This window comes from Desmodus rotundus, chromosome 8 (assembly GCF_022682495.2).
Source record: "Desmodus rotundus isolate HL8 chromosome 8, HLdesRot8A.1, whole genome shotgun sequence".
NCBI lineage: Eukaryota > Metazoa > Chordata > Mammalia > Chiroptera > Phyllostomidae > Desmodus > Desmodus rotundus.
Genome location: NC_071394.1, coordinates 121142658 through 121165807, shown reverse-complemented (window position 1 = coordinate 121165807; position 23150 = coordinate 121142658). Strand labels below are relative to the sequence as shown.

Below are 23150 nucleotides of genomic sequence, written 5' to 3'. Positions count from 1 at the left end.
GCTCAAACCTTCCAGGGGCCTCCATCCCAGTTAGAGAAACCAAAGGCCCTACATGCTGAACAAGGCCCTAGGCCATCTGTCCTCTCCCCGCTCCACCATACTTACATGTCTCGAGCCTCTTCTCCTTCTATCCTTCCCCTTGCCCACTCATCTCCTGGGCCTCCTCACTGGTCCCTGACCACAGCGAGCGCGTTCTCCCTGGAAAGCACTGCACATGCTGTTCCCTCTGCCTAGAATGCTTTTCCTTGAGAGCTGCTTTCCTGAGGTCTCTGCTCTGCTGTCACCCACAGCCTTCCCTGACCCCCCTACTTAAAACTGGGGCCTCACCTCCAGGCTTCCCTACCACCTTGCCTGGTTCGTTTTTCTCCATAGCAATTATCACCCTTGACACACTCCATATATTTACTCCTGTTTACTCGTCGTCTGTCTCTCCTTGTGGAATGTGGGCTCCGTGAGGGCAGGGATTTTTTTTCCTTTTATTCTGTGCAGTATCTCCAGTACCAGATCAATGCCTAGCACATAGTAGGTGCTCAATAAATACTTATTGAAGGAACAAGCGAAACAGGACTCCCTCTGCTTTCTTCCATTTCCAACTCGGGGCCTGATCACTGAACCTTGTCCCCAACTGGAATGGACCAACCACGGTGAGACTTAGGAGATGCGAAAGTGTGGGGCAAAAGCCACAGTTCTGCACGCTGTCGTCCAGCTTCTCTCTCAGGGGGTGTCAGAAGTGGTGCAGCCGGACCACGTGCAGACCGCCACAGATGTGCAGAAGTTTAGCCCTCGTCCTCCACCAGTTTTCCTGGATCGGGGCACAGGGGTGAAAAAGACTAACATCCGGAAGAGCAGGAAGGTCAAAGTAGGTTTTCTCAACTTATCATATTTTAGGAATATCTTTCTTATTTAAAAATAGTATTAAATTTTTCTGGGGGAAAAAAATAGAAGACTCTCCTTCCAACCACAATGGTGAGAAAGGCAGGTATGAACATGGAGAAGACCGGTGTGAAGGTGGAGAGGCAGGTGTGAACACAGAGAAAGCAGGTGTGAAGAGGGGGAGGCAGCGGTGGTCATGGGGAAGGCAGGCTCACCCCTTGTTATATGCAGTGAGAGACGGGGCTTCCCTTTCACTTCACAGGGTAAAGAGAAGGCTTTGAGGTATCAACAAGGTGGGCTACGGGGAAAGGGAAGGCAAAGAATCTGTGTTTTCCGAACTTCGAAGGGCAGTCTCTCTGGCTGCTGTGGACTAGCTGGTCTCCTCCAGCTCCAAGAGGTCATCCACGTATTCCACAACCTCCCCCTGTAAGAGACAACAGGACACCTCTGTTACATGGGCTGCCTGGCTTTAGGAGAGCTGGTGAGCAGAAACTGTTTCCAAGGGGCCATTGCCAGCTGCCTGCTTGGGCTGCAGCAGCCTCTTCCCCCCGTCCTTGGGCCGAGAACCAGGCTTCTCCCTGGGAAGGCACCTGGCTTCCACTCCACATGAACTTGGAGTCAAGTGCTCTGCAGCCCCCACAGGTGGCCAGTGTGAGGTGGGCAGTCCAGCCAGCCTCTGAAACACCCTGCTCAGTGCCTCCCTCCCCACGCCTCTACCATCCCACCAGCCGTCACATACACCACAGGAACACTGACTGTCTCTTCCTTTCTGCCTCGTTCACCCGCCCACAAGCTTTTCAAGGACCAGGACCTGGGTTCTTTTTCTGAATTAGTTTCCTCATCGGTGACACAAGAGAGCTTTACTGAATCTTCACGATAAAACTACCCAAACCAAGTAGGAAGAGGAGGAGAACGCCCTCAGCCTGTCAATGGGAACGACAAGATCATGTTTTCTATGAATATCGTGGTAGTTTTACTTCTTTTTCAATCTGGAAGCCTTTTATTTTTCTTTGCACACTGCCCTAGCTAAAATATCTAGGACAACGTCAAATAGAAACAGAGAGAGTGGACATTCTCGTCCTATCCCCAACCTCAGAAGAAAAGTATTCTGTTTCAGCATTTACTGTGTTAGCTGTGGGGGTTTTTTGCACGTTGATATGCATCCATTATATGTAAAATTAACTCAAAATAGACTGTAGTTCTAAATGTAAGTGCTAAACCTATAAAAATCTTAAAACATAGGAGTTGTAAACTTGATTTAAGCAATCATTTATTTCTTAGATATCACACCAAAAACACAAGTAACAAAATAAAAACAGATAAGTTGGATTTCACCAAAATTTAAAACTTTTGTGTGTTAAGAAAATGAAAATGAAAGAAAATGCAAATGAAAAAGACAACCCCCAGATTGTGAGAAACTATTTGCAATTCATACATCTGGCAGGGGACTCACGGTCAGAACATCAAAAGAACTCTTACAACTCCACAATAAAAAGACAAGTAACCCAATTAAAAAATGGGCAGAAGGTTTGAATAGACGAGACATCTCTCCAGAGAAGATATACAAATGGCTAATAAGTACATGAAAAGATGTTCAACATCATTAGTCACTAGGGAAATGCAAATCAAAACCACAGTGAGATACCGCTTCACACTGCGAGGACGGCTATAATAAAAAAGACGAACACTATCGTGGTGATGACGACGTAGCAAATTGGACCCCTCGCACAATGCTCGTGGGAATGTAAGATGGTGCAGCCGCTTTGGAGATGATCTGGCACTTTCTCAACGAGCTAACCAACAGTGACCAACCAATTCGACTCCTCCTTATAAACCTAGGTATATACTCCTGGGTATGAGAATCAAATATTTTTGTCCAAATAAAAATTTGTGCACAAATATGTTCATAACATCATTATTCAAAAATAGTCAAAAAAGCAGGATCAACTCAAATGGCCATCAACAGAAGAACAGATAAACAAAATGTGGCATATTAATGTGGACTATTAATCAGTAATAAAAGGGAATTTTTACATATAACATGAGACATGTTACGACATGGTTGGACTTGAAAACATTATGCTTAATAAAAGAAGCCAGTCGCAAAAGACCACATATCATGTGATTCTTTTATATGAAATGTCCAGAACAGGTAAGTCCATAGAGACAGAGAGTGCATTCGGGGTTGCCAAGGGCTGGGGGCAGAGGTGAGAGAGGTGAGCAGAGGGCAGAGAAGTGACTACTAATAGGTCTGGGGTTTCTTTTTAGGGGGATGAAAATGCTCTAAAACTGGAGAGTCGTGTTGGATGCACAACTTCATAAATATACTAAATCCCAATGAACTGAATACTTTAAGAATACTTTTATAGTATTTGAATAATATATTAATAAAGCTGCTCTAGAAAAACCTAACAAGGAAAACTGCTCACATTACAGTGTTAAATGGAAAAGCCATGATATATAATTACAGTTGAGTTGATAGTGAACATATACCGGAAAATGTGCAGTGAACTGCACAGTGAAATGATAGTGAACATATACCCGGAAAAAACGGGAAGCATATATGCCAAAATATCGATAGTAGCTTGCCTCTGGATAATCAGAAACTGAACTCCTCCCCCTTTTTCAAAAGATACTTTTCTCCACTGTACAAACCACAGCAGTCGACTCTGTTGGAATGTCAGCAGCATCTCTTCCTTCGCAGCATCCTGAGACCGTATCTCAGAATCTGCTTCAGTGGACCTGGCCCGAGACCCACAGCACGTGCCTCACTTCCCAGTTCACAGAGCCCGTCCACAGGCAACCTAGTGTTTCATTCCCCAACCATGTGAGAGCAACATTATCAGTCCCCTTTTATACATAAAGGACTGAGGCTCCAGGGAGTTAAATGAATGCTAGAGATGGGTCCATCCCAAGCAAATTCGTGCACAGAAATCAAATTCCAGGGTGATGTGTTATTTAGTGTTGTTGCTTGGAAACCTGGGGCAGTGGAAAGAGCAGATGTGGAGGTGCAGGGCCCCTGGGTCTGGCCTAGCAACTCACAGAACTTTCCTGTCCCCCAAACTTCTCACCTATGAAGGGAGCGGTCTGACCAGAACAAGCTCACAGCTCTCTTCCAACTCCCAATAGATGGCATGTCCCCAGCTGTCTCAGGGAGCATTTCCCAGTTTGTTCCAAATGCATCTCTCTAAACGCCACCCCTAATGATGGCTTTACTGGGACGAGGCTGCCCAGCCACACAATCACTCTCCGTACGTGAGAAAGGAGTCAGCTGAGTGAGAGTCAGGAGAGCAAGGACCTAATTTACAACAACAAAAAAGATATCAATCTCATAAATCGCCCAAAATCAGGGTGGGCGTTTCCAAGTGTCTTCCAGATGAGGAGTAATTGAAAATTCAGTGTTTTTATAAAGTAAAAAGCTTATGGTTGGACGGCTCCTGACTTCTGGCGCATCGCACCACCCCCACCGTGAGGGAGCGTGGCCCATCAGCCCGGTTCCTAGAAAGCCCGTCTTCCCCAGGCCGGTATTCTGACTTTCATTAACACGCCCACAGAAAGCGCATTTCTCAAGGTCGCCTTCTGTTTCTTATTTCAGGGATGACTCGCCTTCCAGGGATTTTTAGCGAAGTTGTGAGTAATATTTTCTCTTAGCCAGACGTGTGCTAACTAGGAAAACTTACCTCATCATCATCCATTATATTTTCCTTCGCAAAGTCGTACAGCTCTTTCTGGAGTGTAGTCACGTTAAAGAACTGAACGGCTTCCTGTTCGGACACAGACGGAGAAGAGTTTATATGACCAACCTTTTAATGGTAGGACTGGGAGGAGGCGTAGGATTTTTTCTGGGGGGGGTGAGGAAAATATTTAAAATTATATAGTGGTCATGGGCATACAGCTCTGTGAATATAATAAAACGGTGACGTATGAAGCATGAATTTTATTGTATTTGAATTATATCACAATTTTTAAAAAGTGGCCAGTGTCCAGTGAATGAGACAATGTATGAGGGGAGGGGCGTGCGTGGGGGCAGGAAGGTGTGGGTGCAGGTGCGAAGGAAGACGAGTGAATGGCAAACCAGAACACCATACAGAAATCCCAATGAAAGTGCAAATTAAGAACAAAGATCATTTGGAAGAGACCTTTTGAATGTAACATGTAATCCATGGAGTTCCGAACACTTGGGAAGCTGAGTTTGTCCATCATGGGAAGTAAGTGATGGTCCATCCACTGACGAGCCTATTGTGATGGGGTTACAAGTGATAACAAAGGAGGTGTGCCGCATGACCTGGAAAACGTCCGTGATGAATGGTGAGACAGACAAAGCCAGTTTCCGGGGCGATGGGCGCACGACATAGTGTACAGATGATGTTCCAGTGACTTGTACCCTTGAAACAGGCATGGTTTTGGGAACCAATGTCACCCCAGGAAATTCAATGAAAACAAAAGCAGGATGCAGAGCCCGTATGTGAAATATGAGCCCGTTTCTGTAAAAATAAGTGAATTCATGCTGCACAGATGACTAAACGTACAGCTATAGGCAGGGGCTGAAGAGAAAGTGGAATGATGGGGCAATTTCACTTTCTAAGTAAAATATTTCTCTAATGCTTGAAATCTGTAGAATTTTTACTGGTTTAAAAATCAGAATAGAGTAGTAAAGTGTTAACAGACGAAAACAAGAAAAGAAATTCGTTTCCTTTATTTCCAAAACCACCCTTTCTCCTCAGGTGGGAAGCAGCCTCCTGAAAGCGAGACTGAAGGGGAGGTTTGGAGCCGAGGCGGCTCCCTGGCACTCACCAGTCTGGGCTGGAAGTGCTCGTCCGACAGGCCCCACTTGTCCTTGTGGTACTGGTAATACACCAGGTTCTGCTGCATGACCTGGTCGCTGGGGTCAAAGAGCAGGTAGCTGACCGCACAGGGGGCTGCGTTCTTCAGGTCGCTCACTGGGGTCGAGGAGAAAAGAGGAACGGGAAATCAGTGGTTATCACAGGCCACCCTTTCTTCAAGTGCAGCCTCCTAAAGGAAAAGGTCGCCAACGAGCCCCTTCTGCAGTCCCTCCTTCAGAGAGTGGGTAGTGTGCAACCAACCAGGATCACCCCTGAGTGGCAGGTCACAGACTGGGTCTCCCTGGCAGCCTGGAGCTTCAAAACATGCAGGTTCCTCATTACGCAGATGCCTGTGCGGAAATGCCTACTACTTTCCACCTTGGCCTCTGGAGACCTGAGCTGGGCTCACACCCCTGGAACCAGAGGAGGCTGGGTCCCAAGACCTAGACTGTAAAGGGGCTAAGGGAGTTAGGGAGGATGTGCTTAGCAAATGAGCCACTCCCTGCCATCTAGGTCCCCAAGCGCCTGGGTCCCATCTGGATGACACCACAATCCCCAGGCCCAGGCGGGCCCTCCTACAGCTAAACCAGGCCTAGAAAACCCAGAAGGATGGTGGATGCTCTGGGCTGCAAGAGATTTGAAAATCCACCTGGTCTTCTCATTTCCTGGAAGTGAGATTCCCACCTCCAGCCTCCTTCCCTAGCATTGCCCAGTCTATGACAGCACCTTTAGCATAGGAGTTTTGCAGGGGTTGGAATTTGCCTCAAGGGCAGGGGACAACGAAGAAGAAGTGATGAGTCACAAGGCCCTGGGTATTCATTCTGGCACATTCTACTCCAATTTATAATCAGAAAACACTACCTTTGCTCAAGCTCTGGTTGACCAGAATAACCAAAGCCTGGATATGAATAAATCATGCCTCCCAGTGGCTATTTCTGGTAATGACAACTTTAAAGCCAGGGTCTTAGAGCCAAGGTATCCGCAAGGCCTGTCCTCAGAAAGACACAGCAGATTTTAATGAAGCCAATATTGATAAGCAAATTTTGCTCATACTGTGTACCTATCACCCTAATAAACAAAGATTTCCTGGGGAGCAGTAAGCAAAGCTAGATGTTCGGGTTTCCAGTGTTTAAAAGTCTTTGCCACAGTTTCTGATAGAGCAGACAATTTTTAGAGCATGTGCGGATTTCAGAAGACCAGTGAGCTGCCAGAGTCTTGTAAGTGTCTGGAACACTTCTAAACTCCCCGTTTCCTGGCTTTCTGCACGCAGAACCAAGGCCTGATGCATTCTCCCCGCGTTTCACAGTCCAGCAGGGGGCTAGCTCAGTGAAGCGCCAGCACAGATTTTCATGAAAATGAAATAAAAACACTAGTTATGTGCCCTGACCAGTGTGGCTCAGTTGGTTGGGCGTCACCATGCAAAGCAGAAGGTCTCTGGTTTTGATTCCCATCAGGGCATGTGCCTGGGACGTGGGTTTGGTCCGCAGTCGGGGCATATACGAGAGGCCACCAATTGATGTTTTTCTCTCACATTGATGTCTTTCTCTTTCTTTCTCCCTCCCTTCCCCTCTGTCTAAAAATAAATAGACAAAATCTTTAAAATGAAAAAACTAGTTATGTTTTAATCCAACTGAAAATAGTCAAACTGCGAACCCAAGACTGGCAAAGTGTTGGTGGAAGTTGAAGCCGGTGATGGGCAGACTGCAGTTCATTATGCCATCCTCTCTAAGGTGTTCTGAAGTTTTCATAATAAGTTGTTTTTTAAACTATGTGCATATTTTTCATGATTCTCATTATAACAGGCTCTTCCAAGTGTGGACGAACAAAAGCAATTGGCTAGCACTGGGTGGGGGGAAGGGGAGGGGGAAAGGGAATGGGTTCTTTGCTTCCATGTTTCTCTGTTATAGCTCCCGGATGTTTGGTTTGCTGCAACAAGCCTAGACTACAAGCCTTTTTGAAAGAAAGCATCAATCAATCACTTATATTAAAAAAAGAGGGCTCTTCACAAGCAAAACACTACCTAGTAAGAAACTATCCCCTTGACACTAGAGTGTAGTCAGTAAATATTTGCCGGGGACCGACCGTGCGCTCAGTGCTGTCTCACATGGAAGAGATTATGTTTGTAGATTATGGAGAACAGACTCTCGTCCCCTATGCTAAATAGTCCCCTACCAAACAGCTTGTGCCAGGGATACAGCGACAAATAAGACCTCATCCCTGCCACCCATGGATGGGGACTTCTGGGAAGGACACCTGTTTAAAACACACCTTGCTCTCTGGCTGATCTCGGACATGTTCCAACTAAAAAAGCAAAGCTTTTCATTGGGTCCTTAGGTGCCGATGAGGCTGCCAGAAGATCAAGTTCAGTCCTGAGAAAGGCAAGTTACTGAACTCAGGAAGACCTGGTGAAAATGACTGTTTCAGAGGAACAATGTTGATGAGAAGCAAAAATTAACAATTAAAAAATATATATGTAGAGAAAACAATTTTTTTCTTTTAACCTTCAGCAGGCAAGTCTTTCAGTATGCCCTGAAGAGGACAGGAGGAGGGATAAAAAGGAAGGTGGCTGATGCAGGAAGAGGGAACCCAACCAAGAACAAACGTCCACAGCGGGGAAGGAGGGCTATAGAAGTCAAGGTCATTTGTCACTTTTCCCAGGACTTCCCTGAATGCCCGAGGCCAGCCACCCCTAAGTTTGAAGGGTAGCCCAGGGGAACCCAGCCGGTCACCTGCCCCTGAGGCATTTCATCAATAGGACAGCGGAGTTCCTGCTGCAGCTGTCCCTAATAATCCTCCTGTGCTTGTCACTGAACCGCCAAGGTACATGCTGCTCAAACAAGTGGCCCTCGGCAACGTGGGTCACAGGAAGAGAAGGAGACACCAAAAAAAGACCTGCTCTGAAGACTCAGCTCCGAACGACTTTCCTTCTTGCATTTGTTTCCCTTTGCCCCCTTGGAATGTTCTGGCTGATGAACTCCAGTTTCAGGCCGAGGGAGAGCCAGCTGGAATGAAACCCTAACAATCAGAAAAGCAAGGCCCGTGCTGGGAAGGAAGGGGAGTAATGACAGAAAGAACAAACACTGACGTAGAGTTTGCTGCGTGCCCGCGTGTGAATACCCTCCACATTCCACGTCAATCAACCGGTTTATTCCTCACCTCAGTCTTAGTTAGTGCTCTTATGTCTGCTTCGCAGATGAGAAAACGGAGACACAGAGAAGCGAGTAAGTGGCAAAGCTAGAAACTGAACCCAGGCAGTCAGGTTCCAGGGTCTGCGCCCTGAGTCACCACACCATGCTGATGATGTAACCTTGATCTCAAAACCATAGGTAAGAGTGATCTCTCTTCTACAGAGGGGGAAGCTGAGTCTTAGAAGGATTAAGTACCACGCCCAAGATTTCAAAGAAGAGCATTACTTACATTTATAATAAGCAAATTGTAAATAATGATACATGGTAGCCACAAATTTCTCCACTGGGTAGCCTCCTATGACAGGGGTGAGGTTCTCTTCACACTGTATTTTGCATTCCAGAACTTCCACGTAATGATCTGAAGGAACACACGCACATTTTTAGAGCCACGCACTCGTTACTTTCTTAATAATGCGTCTACCCCACCTCCCAGATGATAAAGGGAAAAATGATCAGTGATAAAGGTAAAATATTTGCAACACTAATGATAAAGGACTGAAATCTTTAATGTGCAAAGTTTCTCAAAGGTAACAAAAAAAGGCATATACTCAATATAAAAATGGTCCAAAAGATGCTAAGAGAGAAGAAATGATAAAAATGACTAATAAATATTGTGAAAAGATGCTAAACCTTATTTGTCATTAAGAAATATAATGCCACTGAAGATAATTTAAACTGTTATATTGGTGAATTTTTAAAAATATGCTGATACCCGTGTTAGGGAGAGAATGGTAAGCCTTACTCTCATTTCTGTTGGTAGAAGCAAAACGAGAACACATTTTTCAAAGAGCAATGTGGCAAAATGTATCAAAGGTTAAAATGCACGTATCCTCTGACCCAGCAGTCTAGTTCTGGGAAATTTTTTTTAGACATAGCCACCCATCAGCACTGTTTGTAACAGCAAACAAACTTGGAAATTACCTAAATGCCAATTAATAGGATGATGATTAATAAAGTATGATACATACCAACAATAGAACCTATAAAGACTTTAAAAAAGAATAGGTGGACCTAAATAAAACAACACAGAAAGATATCAAAGACTACATTTCCCAGCCTCCCTTGCAGTTGAGTGGGTGCCCTATGACTGGCTGTGCCAATGAAATGTGAAATGCAGCAACTAATGAATGCTACCTCTTGGCCTGGTCCCCCCATATCTCCCATGTGGTCCTTGGCCCCTGCCTTTGCTCCCTTCAAGCAGCTAGAAGCAAAGGGCTCCAGAATAATGGTACACATTTTGTTACAAAGACTGTAGAAGAACAGGCACTCTCTTACATTGCTGGTAGAAATGCAAAATGGTAACAAAATACCAGATAATTTACAGAAACGCTTACTTTTTGAACAATCAGTCCCACTTAAGCTGACTTTAAAAATACGCCTCCATAATTAGACAAAAAAGCCTGAAATTTCCCATTGCAGTATTATATGTAATGACAAAATATTGGAACAACCCAAATGTCCATCAGATAATTGAATGCACTGTAGTATATTGTCCCCACCCCCACCAATGGAGTATTCAGTAGCAACTGAAAAAAAGACACACTGTCTCTGTACTTGTTAGAACATGTGGTTAAGTGGAGTAAACAAAGAACACAACAGTGTATCAAGTATGGTACCTGTTCTGTGGGAAAGAAGCAGACATGAAAATAAGGGGAAAACGGATTTGTATATACACAACCTTTTATAGAAAAAACAATGATTCAGGCAAGAACCCTCAATAGATGCTAAATCATAGGATTGGGGATTGGAGAGACACACAGAGTTTGATGGACACTCTCCACACATTGTTTATTAATTTCAAAAGGAAAAATAGTAAGTATATTGCAGAGAAGGTGGAAGCTGAAACACACCTTAACCAAATGCTTAAATATTAGCATCACCCATCAGGGGCAAACAGCCACCATGCACAGCTGGACGTGATACCCATCTGGATGGGAAGGGCACTTCTGCACTGTTCCAGCCAAGCAGGCACAGCCGGAACATAACTGTGAGGGCACATCATGGAAACCCAAACTGAAGAATGTTCTGTAAAGTGACTGGCCTAAATTCTTAAAAAATATCAATGACAAAAATGACAATGGCATAAAAGGACAAAGAATGGCCAAGGAACTGCTCCAAACTAAAAAACACTAAAGAAGAAAATAATTAGGAAACATGATGCTGGGCTGGATTGTACCAGGCAAAAAAGTTTCTATTGAATAGAAAAGATATTATTGGGACAACTGACAAAATTAGGATACGGACTGCTGATTGGATACAAGTACTGCAGCGATGTTAAGTTGCCTGAATGTAATAACTGCACTGTGGATATGCAGAGAGTATTATTGTTTTTAGGAAATACACTGAAGTGTTATGGGTTAAAGGGTCATGATGTGCAAAACCTACTCTCATGTGGTCCTGAAATAAGAGCAATTATGCACACACATAGGGAGAGAAGGATGAAGTAGCACAACCAATGTTAAAAATTAGCGAATCTGGCCCTGGCTGGGTATTTCAGTTGGCTAGAACATCATCTCTATACGCCAAGGTTGCAGGTTCAATCCCCAGTCAGGGAACATACAAGAACCAATCAGTGAGTGCTTGGGTGTGTTGAACAATAAGTTGATGTCTCTTTCTCTCTCAAAATCAATTTAAAAAAAAGTAGTGAATCTGGGTAGAAGTATATGACAGTTCTTTCTATTTTTTGCAACTTCTCTATAGGTTTGAAATTATTTAACAATAAAACTAAAATATCCTAAACTAAAATAAAACTACATATCTTTATCTACCTACCTACCTACCTACCTACCTACCTACCTATCTACCTATCTATATGAGGTATATCAAAAATAACTTAGCTTTGCTTGTTTTTGTTAAAAAGCAAATGTTTTAGAAGTATTAACCAGAAGCTAATAAAAGTGGTTACCTTTGGGGGTGAGTGGAATGGGCAGAAGAGAAATGGATGGAAGCAAGACCTCCTTTTTGCTGCCTGTAACTCCTCCCTCCCCTCAGCCTAGGAGACAATGGCCCACTTCTAGTAGCCCTGGGGTCCTGTGTTGCCCTTTGGGGCTCCCCTTCGCCCACACTTCAGTAGATCACCCTTCGTGGGCTACCCTGCTGGACGTGTGCCATCTACTGCCAGTCAGGCCCTGACTGCTGCAGACGGAGACTCATTTTCCACACACGGCCTTTCGTTTCTTTCAGTTTGTATGATGCGCATGCAGTGCCTGCCAAAAACAAACTGAAGTTCAAGTATAATGCGCCCCACCTGGTAAGACTCTATTTCATTAGGGTTAACAGGTAAGTAAGACTCTGCAGTCAGACATCCGGGGTTCAAATCCCAGCCCTTCCCCTGAGGACAATAAACACAACACTTAACCTCTCTACGCCTCAGCCTTCTCAGCTGTAAAATGGGGAGAATGCTGCCGCCACTTCCTCATGGGGCTGCACAAGCGAGATACTACACACAGAAAGCAGAGAACGGGGACTGGCGTCTAGTTAAGAGTTTTTTTAAAGTTAAATGGTTTTAAACATTTTTTAAAGGTTTATTTTATTCTCATTCAAGAGAGAAGGGAAGGGGGAGAGAGAAACATCGATGTGGGAGAAAATATCGATCTGTTGCCTCCCTAACATGCCCGACAGGCAACCAACCGGCAACCTTTGGTTCACAGGCCAGCGCTCAATCCACTGAGCCACACCAGCCGGGGCTCATCTCTCTAGTTTTTGAATGTTTAAAATTTTTTACAAGAAAACAGTTTTGGCAAGGAGAAAAAAAGGTACTCTGTGGAAAAAGAGACAGACACCTAAGCAAAAAAAAATGATTAAAAAAATTAAAAAGCCTGGATTCAATAACCGCCAAACCACAAGCCTTGAACCATCAAAGGGCGCAGGGCCTCTCCAAGCGGCAGACCACACTCATCTCACTCCCAGGCCTCTTTGACCAGAGCACCCCTTCTACCAGGTGCAGTTCTAGGATCGCTGTTCCCTCGACCAGTCGGGAAATCTCGTCGTGGCCACTCCCCACGTTCTGGAATGGCGCTGCCCACCAGACGTAACCCCAAGGAAATCTGGGCTATCTCCGGGTGGGGTTTTACATTTTCTTTCTCCATCCTTTCCCGTGTTTTCTAGACCTGCTATAATGAACCTTCATTGTTTCGTGATCAGAAATTTTCCCCCAAAAGTTATCATAGTGACAACTACTTAGAGGCTCATTATACTCTTCCTTCTACCTCTCTGTGTTCTGACAAGATTCCACCATTCGAGTTATCTCATACCACGAGGCATGAGTTTCTACTCATGAGCCCGTCTTTATTTTTCCAGAAGCCTGTGGGGAATCTGTAATTGGGCAGGGCTGATCCAATAAATGTCCTCTGCAGGCCTGGGCTTGGACATTATGCTCCCTGTCCCTGCAGAAGCCCCTGCCAGGTCTGATCTCTGCAGGTGTCCTCCATGCTCAACAGGCTCCTCAGAGGCCACGCCGTCTGGGATGCAGTCCCCACCCACCTGCTACGGACAGATAGAAATCCTTGAAGTCCTTGATCTCCCTGGAGCCCTCACAGGCTGCGAGACACTCATAAAAGGCTTTGAAGAAGTCGGGAAGGGCCAGCTCCATGTCGGTGATGGACGTCCTCCAGTTCTCGCCGTTGTACGCCCGCACGGCTCGGATGAACAGGCTCTGGGGGAGCAACGAGAGGCTAATGAAAGTCCCAGATGGGAAGGGAGGTGCACCTGTCCTCCCAAAGGAATCGGACCATCAATGAGCTCCATTCTCACTAATTCCGAAGGGACCACGCTGACCCTTAATTAAATATGAAGCCAATTAGTGACTTAATTTATGCCTAGTTCTTTCTACCCTTTCCTTTTTTTTAAATCTTCACCAAGGATACAGTTATTAATTTTAGAGAGAGAGGAAGGGAGAGAGAGGGACAGAAACATCAACGTGAGAGAGAAACATGGATCAGTTCTCTCCCGTATATGCCCTGACCGGGGATCGAACATGCAACATTTTGGTGCGTGGGACGACCCTCCAACCAACTGAACAACCCGGCCAGGGCAATGGAACGTTTCTTATTTCATTTAATTATAAAAGGAGCAGGCTCTTAATAATAAAATCAGGTTTGAGTCAGGGATAAAGGGGAAACTACAGTGACAGCAATCACGGCAGGGGCACCCAGAGGTCGGGGCTGGGACAAAGGCTTGACTACACAGGGACATGAGGGGACATTTTAGGGGAGATGAAAATATTCTGTATCATGATTATGGTGGTAGTTACAGACTTGCATATATTTGTCCAAACCTGTTGAACTGCATATTTAAAATTCACAATTAAATTTTACATAAATTATACCTCAGTGACGCTGATCTTACAAACTGAATCGAGGAAAAGATAGAAGCGTCAGAGCAGCGGTCGAACCACTGGCCCCTAAGAGTGAAGTAAGAAACAGGAAGGCCATACACATACCAGCACCAATTCCTGGGGAGGGCGGCCATGTGCCAGGCGGTGGAAACTTCGAGGAATTTCTGCTAATTGTTGACCAGACCAGGTAAAAGAGAAACAAGGAGGGCTGAGGAAGAGGCGGAGTCTCACAAGACATAAGTAGAGATCTCAGATTCATGCCAAACCTGCTAACCTGGAGGGGCCAAGACCGGCCTTGAAATAAACAGGGGGAAGATGATGGCGTAAGCAGACATGGCTCCCCTCTTCTCACAACCACCTCAAAGTTGCAACTAAAATATAGAACAACCATCACTCAGAACCATCAGAAATCAAGTTGAATGGAAGTTAGACATGTGGTGGATAAGAATTTGGGAGACATATCTCTGGAGCAAGGAGTCCCAGCACCACACCAGGCCCCCCAGCCTAGGGTCCCAGTGCCAGGAGATAAGTCCCCATAACTGTGGCTGCAAAAATCAGTGGGGATTGAGTGGGTGGAAGAAACTTCTTGAGTCCCAAGCAGTTCCCCTTAAAGAACCCACGCACAGACTTAGTCACATGCACTCTCTCTGAGCTCCAGCACCAGGGTAGCAGCTTGAAAGGCACACGGGGAGGAACCTAAGTGTCTAGTATCCAGGCAAAAGCCGGGGGCCAGTTTTCTCTCAGACAGAAAGGCGAGGAGAAGCCATTATCCCTTTCTGAGTCCTCCCCCCGAGCCGCAGAGCCAAAAGTCCAGTGCCATATCTGAGACTCCATCGACCTGGCTAACACTGTTTGCCCCACCCTGGAGATCCCCTGAGACTGTCCCACTGAATTTATAGGCCCACCCAAACTGTTAACCATGATTTTTCCATATGAATGGCTGGTCTTGGCTCATGCTTCACAACTTACTAAATCCTATCAAACAAGCAATAGCTGTCCTCAGTGAGCCCCCAGCCCCCATACCTCTTGCTCCATGGCACCAGGTCCAGCACAAGCAGCAACCAGCCTAGATTCACAATTTGGCTTTGTCTGGGAATCTCTAAGCCCAGCACAAGTAGCAGCCTTCTTAGACTGCTTTATAGCTCAGGCAGGGTGGCCCAGGGCAAAACGCAGCTAGGGGCTGACCTTGGCCTGCACCACCTGGGAAATCCCAGAGCCTGCACACCCAGTAGACAACCACAGACCACATCAGAAAAGCACCACCCTGCCCCTGCACAGCTGATCCTCCACGGAGAGCAGAGGTTGGTGGTCAGTGGTCACAGCCAGTCCTTGCAGCTGACTGGTCTGGGTAAATCCCTCCTATTGATCTGCCATCAGCAACCTAGGCTCAACTACAAGAGGAGGGTGTACTCAGCCCACAAGGAGGGCTTACTTTGAGTACCCAGACTGGACCCTATAGGACACCAACTACGTTAGGCCACACTACCAAGACAGGGAGTCATAGCAGCTCTACCTAATACATAGAAACAAACACAGGGAGGCTACCAAAATGAGGAGACAAAGAAACATGGCCCAAATGAAAGACTAGATCAAAACTCCAGAAAAACAACTAAACAAAATGGAGATAAGCAATCTATCAGATGCAGAGTTCAAAACACTGGTTATAAAGATGCTCAAGGAACTTAGTGAGGACCTCAGCAGCATAAAAACGATCCAGTCAGAAACAAAGGATACACTAACTGCAATAAAGAACAATTTACAGAGAAACAACAGTAGTTAATAAAGCTGAGAATCAAATAAATGATTTGGAACATAAGGAAACAAAAAATAACCAATCAGAACAACAGGAAGAAAACAAGGATTGTGTAAGCAGCTTCTGGGACAACGTCAAGAGGCCCCACATTCCCATCATTCTCTACTCCTTCTGGAGTGCCAGAAGGAGTAGAGAAAGAGCAAGAAATTGAAAATCTATTTGAAAAAAACAATGAAAGAAAACTTTCCTAATGTAGTGAAGGAAACAGACATGCAAATCCAGGAAGCACAGAGTCCCAAACAAGATGGATGCACAGAGGCCCACTCCAATACACATCATAATTAAAATGCCAAAGGTTAAAGATAAAGAGAGAATCTTAACAACAGCAAGAAAAAAGCAGTTAGCTACCTACACAGGAGTTCCAATAAGACTATCAGTTGATTTCTGAAACAAAACTTGCAGGCCAGAAGAGATTGGCAAGCCATATTCAAAGTCATGAAAAGCAGGGACCTATAGCCAAGATTGCTCTACCCAGCAAAGCTATCATTTAGAATCGAAGGGCAGATAAAGAGCTTCCCAGACAAGGAAAAACTAAAGGAGTTCATCATCACCAAACCATTATATATGAAATGTTAAAGGGACTTATATAAGAAAAAGAAGATCAAAACTATGAACAATAAAATGGCAATAAATACATATCCATCAACAATTGAATCCAAAAAGCAAACTGCCCTTGCTGGTGTGGCTCAGTGGATTGAGCTCCAGCCCTCGAGCCAAAAAGTCACCAGTTCAAACCCCAGTCAGGGCACATGCCTGGATTATGGGCCAGGTCCCCAGTTGGGGGTGTGTGAGAGGCAACCAATGGGCGTTTCTCTCGCACATCAATGTTCCTCTCCCTCTTTTTCTCCCTCCCTTCCCCTCTATCTAGCAATAAATAAATAAAATCTTTAAAAAGAATAAAAAAACAAAGTAAGCAAACAAGAAGGACAGAGACAGAATCATGCATACAGAGAGCATTTTGATGGTTGCCAGATAGGAGAGGAGCACAGGGGAGTGGCCAAAGAGGTGAGGGGTTAAGAAGTACAGCTAGGTAGTTACAGAATAGCCATGGGGATGTAAAGTACAGGGAGGAAGGAGAGTAACCAAAGAACTTATATTCATGACCCATGGACATGAACAATGGTGTAGGGATGGCCTGAGGGAGTAAGGGGTGTTGGGTGGAGGGTGACAAAGGGGGAAATATTGGGACAACTGTAATAGCAAATTCAATAAAAAATAATTTTTAAAAAACTGAACAATCAAATGACTATATTTCTAAAATGAAGCATTTAAAGGAAAAGTGGCTTTAACAGCATCATGCAATGTAAAATCTCATTCTTAAATGGATCAATGCTAAGAAGTCAATTATTTCTATTTTCATGGTATTCATCAAATGTCATCAAAACTCACTAGAAGTCCTTCGATAGCTAGAGCTGTTCTTCGACAATTCACACTGCACGTGACCACTGTGTAAACCTCCAGCTATACCTCATATGACTTGGTCTCCAAGTCTTTAATGTAGTCCTCAGCATCCGGCAAGCTCTTGTAATAAGCCATGTTTTTCTTCATCATTTCGTCATCAGGGTGTTTCAGTAGAAAGGTGTGAGCGGCTGCGATTGCTTTCGGAAGGTTATTTGCCTGAAGTACAAAGAAGACAAAAGCGACTCAATGGATGGGGAGCAGTGATTTTTGCAAAACAAGGTCCACTGGGTCTTTCAGTAACTTTTTGTTTCTATACAGTGTTTCCAGCTGAGGGTTCAGCAACTTCTACAGCCCATCAAGACCTGGTCCAACTACTTTGGACAAGAGTTTATGCCCTGAAAGTGGCCAGATAGCTTCGTGGGCCTTTCACCATCTACTCTCCCCCATCTCCACCTGGCTCCGTACCCCAGGTGGGCTGATTGGCCTTTGTGAACCGTGTGAACTGTAACAGTCGACTACTTTGCCCTTTAGCTTCCAGTGGGGTTCATCAATGAGGAACCCCGTTAGGAGACTAAAGGGAGGGAAGAGAGTAAAGCTGGGTTATCTAGTCTCCTGGCTCCCTCCCTGCCTAGTCACCTCAGCCTGCTCTTGTCCCTTAACTGAAAGTCACAGTTCCTCTCAAGGTAGCCCTCTCTATACAGTCTCTCTCCTTCCAGGTTGTCTCCTTTGCCCCTTTGGCCTCAGGGTGGTCACACACCACTGTCACCAGCTTCTGTGCATAACTGCCTTATTAATGAATGTCCCTCTACTCACCCAAATGATTGGACCACATCTTTTCTGCCCAAACCTTGACATATCAATATGTTCCCATTTCTTGCAGAACCTTCTGCTCGCTGTCCTCAGCAACGGCCACCATCTCCTCACTCCACTCACCCCCTCACTCAGCAGACATTTGTTGAGCGCCTCCTGCATGCTAGGCACTGTTCTAGAAACTAACAACAGGCAAAATAAGGGGGAAAATCCCTGCCTTCATGCACCACACACTGAAGTGAGTCCTCCCTGTCTCCTAGCAACCTCGATTAAGGACCTTTTTTGTCCCCAATATTCTGTCCTCCTGCTTTCACGCCACTCTGTGGCCTCAGCTAATGTGTCTCTCTCCCCGTCCAGACTATGATCCTTTTAGGACCCAGCAGTGTCATTCCTCAGTCCTGGTGCACTTCCTGGGACGAGGCAGCACACAGGGTCGGTGACTGGGACACATGTTATGACTACACAACACTATCGTAAAACGTAATCCATCTTTGCTCTCTTTCCCCCTTTCTCATCTCCCCAGTTAGGCAGTGGCCAACTGATTCTGAGCTTTACTGCTTCATGGGAGGTAATTTCTGGACAAAACACAGAAATTACGCATGTGACAAAAGCCCTGTGCCATTGAGGGAACTTGGCAAGTGCGAGGAGAGAATGAATTGGGAGAGGGAGCCATGGGCAGAAGCCGGCTGGCCTGAAAGGAGAAGAGAGACTTCCCTAAAATGTTTCCCTTGGCAGCTTCAGGAGAAGCAAGGTCTGTGGCCCTGGAGTGGCAGCTGTAGCACCCTTGTGGGCAGAGCCCCGGAGGGCAGAGGTCTTCAGGGAAGAATGGTGGGCTGTGGGGGAAGGGGAGCTTAAGAGGGCAGGAAGACAGGGATATGGGCACCTCCCTGTGTGGACACATAACCAACAACCAGAGGACCCCCACACATTGATGTCCCATCTCGGGGTGTCCCCTGGAATCATGGCACAACCTGGTGGGGGCAGGGTAGGCACCATACATGTGCACAGAGATTCCTTCAGCCAATCTTGAGGGACACTTGGAGGCAGGGATGAGAGAATTAGGTTTGAAGAGAGAAAAGAAAGGGATATTTGTCACACTTGGATTCCTGAGAATCAAAGGGTGGCACAGGGCCAACTCAGTTAGAGACAATGGCAGTGGCTGGACAGAGAAGTGGTGGGTGAGGATGACGGCAGAGTCCCACGTGTCAGTGCTGGCACTTGGGGACCACGGGTCAGTGGCCAGCAGACTGCGTCTGAAAGGGCTCTACAGAAAGCTTCAGAGTCCTGGCGGGAAAGGCCAGCCTGGAAGCTGGAAGGAAGGGAGGAGGTGTGAATGCAGCCGTTTGACAGCATTTGCCAATGAAATTAGATTCTCAAATTCTCCGAAGAGCATGTAGAAAGAGGGGCATAGAGTGGGATTTTCAAGGCCTCTCACGTAGGACCTGCCTTTACAAAGTGGAACCCCTTCCTGAAGAGGAAAGAGTGATTTTATGCACTTTAACCCAGGCTTGGCCAGCTGGAACATGAAGCCACATCTTGGCAGCTAAACCTCAGACAGACTCTAGCCAGGTTCTGGAGAAGGAGGGTGGGAGCCCCTACCCAGCCATGGGTTCCTGAGAGAGAGCCACCTGCATGAGAGGACCCCAGCTACCTGCCAAACCAGCCACTCCTAAGTCAGTGAGGTGGCAGGCCTTCGGGCTGGGAAAGAACAGAGTCCACACCCAGGCAAAGCATGGGACAAGGGTGCCTGCAAGGGAGCCGGCTCAGTCTGCTCAAAGTCATTAAGGGTTTGATAAAGCGCTGGACCCACTTTTCCCTTGGCCTGTGGGGAAGTTGAGCATTTCAAGGAGATGGCAGCCACAGAGAGAACCCACAGTGAGTGACATGAACCTAAGGTAGGCTGGTGACATGGAATCTATAGTGGGACTGAGAGCTACACACCAGGAGGATGGCCCCTTCTCGACAAGATGGCACATCCGCACCTCCTCACCTCTCTCTGGCAGTCTGAACTCACCCCCCCCCGACCCAGTGTGTTCAATCAGGCCTTTGTCCTTCACCTGAAACACGGGCCTGCCATCAGCCTGGCACGGGAGCATCTACCCAAATCCGCCACAGCAGCCAGCACCATCTGCCTCTGCCTTTCAGAGTCAAGGAGGATGTACCTGCCTGTCACCAATCATTTTCTCTCTACCCAGAAACAAAACGTGCAAACATAAACATCCCTATGGAACAACAACAAAAAAAACAACATACAATATCACCACCTAAAATCACTTTCTCAGTGATTTTCAGTTGAAGCAATGAAGATTCTTAATATTTATTAATAAAATTCTTAACATTTTTCTGCCCTATGAGAGATCTCAAAATGCTATGACAGATGGTATTTTACTGACTTTTAAGTGATTGTTACAAGACCTATAAAGGGTTTTGAAGAAAAGCTATGAACTTCCTAAATTTTGAGGATGTCGCGATCAAGGAGAAAACCCAGGCCTCGGGGCCACATCGAGTAAAATGTTCTTCCCCACGTCACTTGTTTCAAATTCATCTACACATTAAAGAAATCAGAGCTTTTGCTACTCCCAAGTCTTACAAGTCAAGATTCTGTGATTCAATTTTGGTTCTGTCTTTGCCAAAAGCTATACAAAAAAAGAGAAAGAATTTAACAAGTCATTTTTTTGCTTAAAAAACAGTGCTTAAATGGGCCAGCCATTATTTTTCAATGTCATGGAAATTTATTAATCTCATTCCTGGTTCCATTTTTAAACTTTTTTTATTGCCAGGACAAACAGTCACAAAACTGGTATGTTTTACAAAACTGCATCCAAGCATAAAAGATCCCAGTTTTTCTTCCACTTGGGGTTTTATGCTATTGTATTACTCATGACTGCAATATACACGTGGCTGTTTCAGTGGAAATACGAAAAACAGACCTTGCAGGCCAAAGACTCAAAGCAAAGTTAAAACAAATCAACCAACTTCCACCTCCAGAGTCTGGCCAATGCCTGCATCTAATTTTGTAGTCATTAAAATAAACGCAATGTATTCCTTTAAAAATAGTTTTCAATTAGATGAAGGAGAACCTGGGCTTTTAGCGGGCTCTCTTGGCAAAACCCAGTGAAGACTTGCCAAGTTAAAGCCTCTTTATCCAGTAACAGGGAATTCAGTCCATTCTTAAAACTTGTGGGTCCCCAGAGTAAGGACTCAGAGGATAAAGGACTGTAATTTGTGGCTATTCTTAGCCAGCAATCACAGGCGGAATCACTGCAGCCAAAAGGAGGAAGCCGACTGTGTTGAATACTAGATGAGAGACAGACAGTAGAGGGCACCAACCCTGATGAATCACTGCTAAATTCGGCTCCTCAGGCGGGGATGTGAGTCCTGCCCTTTCCTGGCCTCCACCTCCTCCTCTTTCAAAGGGACTAGCCAGCGCCTCAGGTCCTCTTTAGCTCTACTATTGAAAGTCACCACTCACTTGAGAAAAAGGGACTTTAATGGTATATACTGAAAAGATGAATCTGCCTTCCAATAACAGGTAACAATTACCGGGCACTCGGCCGGGTGCCAGACACTTTGCTAGATGTCCTCTGTTTGTATTCAGCGCCTTAGATGAAGTATTTCCACCTCTAAGATGAAGAAGGGGGCGGGATGTGGAGACGTCCTTTGCCAGGACTGGGTGTCGGACAGCCGGGTCCAGGAAGGGCGGTGGAACGTGGCCCAGAACAGAGGGGGCGGGGCGGACTTGCCTTGAAGTAGGCGAACTGCAGAAACTTGTAAGGCTCGCGGCGCTGGAAGTCGGCCAGTACTTCGCGGCTGGGCTGCGACTGGCGGAAGGCTGGCAGGCCCTGCTTGCAGCGCTTGAGGCAGTGCGCTCGGCGCAGCAGGCCTCCGAAGAGGCGCAGCTCCGGGTGGCGGGCGAGGCCCGGGGCGGGCTCGGGCTCGGGCACCACGCTGCAGTTGCGGTGGCAGAAGGCCTCGCTGTCGCGCAGCAGACGGTGCAGCCGCAGGCTGATCTCCAGGTAGCCCACGCTCTCCGCCCAGTGCTCGCTGCTGTATTGGTCCAGGGCGTGCCGGTAGGCCGACTCGAGCGGCATCAGCTCGTCCCGCGGGAAGCTGCGGAAGCTGTAGCGCTCGTACTGGGCGCGCACGGAGAGCAGCGCGCAACAGGCGCACAGCAGCACCAGCAGCGCCACGGCAGCCCCGCGTCCCGGCTCCATCACGCCTGGTGGAAGGAGAGAAGGAAGGAAGTAAAGGAGCTAGAAGGAAAGGAAGAAGAACGGCGAGAGGCAGCTGGCCGACAGCCTGGGAGGCGGAGACGACAGCCTCAGGCCCGCCCCGTCCGGCCACCCCTCCCCAAACAAACGGAGGGTCCTGGCGCAGCTGCCCTCACAGGAAGGGTGCCCTGGGAAGGGCGCGCTGACCACTGGTTCCCACACTGTCCCACCCGTGCTGGGGGCTCGGCTGTTCAGTGGTTTGGGAGGCAGTCTGCGAGGCAGACGCTATCCCAATGGATCATAGATTAGCGCCACTTTTATAGTCACTGAGGACTTGTGGAAACGCAGGTCATTCAGCAAGTCTGAGCTGGAGGATCTGAGGGTTTGCATGTTTTATAGTTATGCCTTAGAATTTTATTTTAATGACCTCCTTTTAATATTACTTTTCCATTACAGTTGACATTCAGTGTAATTTTATATTAGTTTCAGGTGTTCAGCATAGTGGTTAGATGGTCATATACTTTACAATATGTTCCGCTGATATTTCCAGTACCTACCTGGCACCATACATGGTCATTTCAATGTGCTTGGCTACATTCCCTATGCTGAGATCCCCCTGACTATTCTTAACTACCAATTTGTACTTCTTAATCCCTTCACTTTTTTTCACCCACTTCCCCAACCCCAGCCCCTTCT

The 23150-nt window shown here is 46.3% G+C and overlaps 1 protein-coding gene across 1 annotated transcript; it reads right to left on the bottom strand.

The window, feature by feature from the left end:
• Positions 1 to 874: 874 nt before the first annotated feature.
• Positions 875 to 22560, bottom strand: CRTAP (cartilage associated protein). The gene is made up of 7 exons (XM_024566105.3): positions 21987 to 22560; positions 17500 to 17649; positions 13367 to 13538; positions 9114 to 9242; positions 5668 to 5813; positions 4554 to 4637; positions 875 to 1297 (listed from the first exon to the last, which is right to left on the bottom strand). Exons 1-7 carry the CDS (start codon positions 22455 to 22457, stop codon positions 1244 to 1246), a joined length of 1206 nt encoding a protein of 401 aa, XP_024421873.2. The 5' UTR covers positions 22458 to 22560; the 3' UTR covers positions 875 to 1243.
• Between the last annotated feature and the right edge of the window lie 590 nt (positions 22561 to 23150).

Excerpts from the sequence above, each read along its gene's own strand:
- CRTAP (XM_024566105.3), bottom strand. The coding sequence starts at position 22,457 with ATGGAGCCGGGACGCGGGGCTGCCGTGGCGCTGCTGGTGCTGCTGTGC. Across the intron at positions 5,814-9,113 it reads ACAATTTGCTTATTATAAAT|TGAGCGACCTGAAGAACGCA; the intron begins GTAAGTAATGCT and ends CCTCGACCCCAG. Across the intron at positions 1,298-4,553 it reads ATATAATGGATGATGATGAG|GGGGAGGTTGTGGAATACGT; the intron begins GTAAGTTTTCCT and ends TGTCTCTTACAG.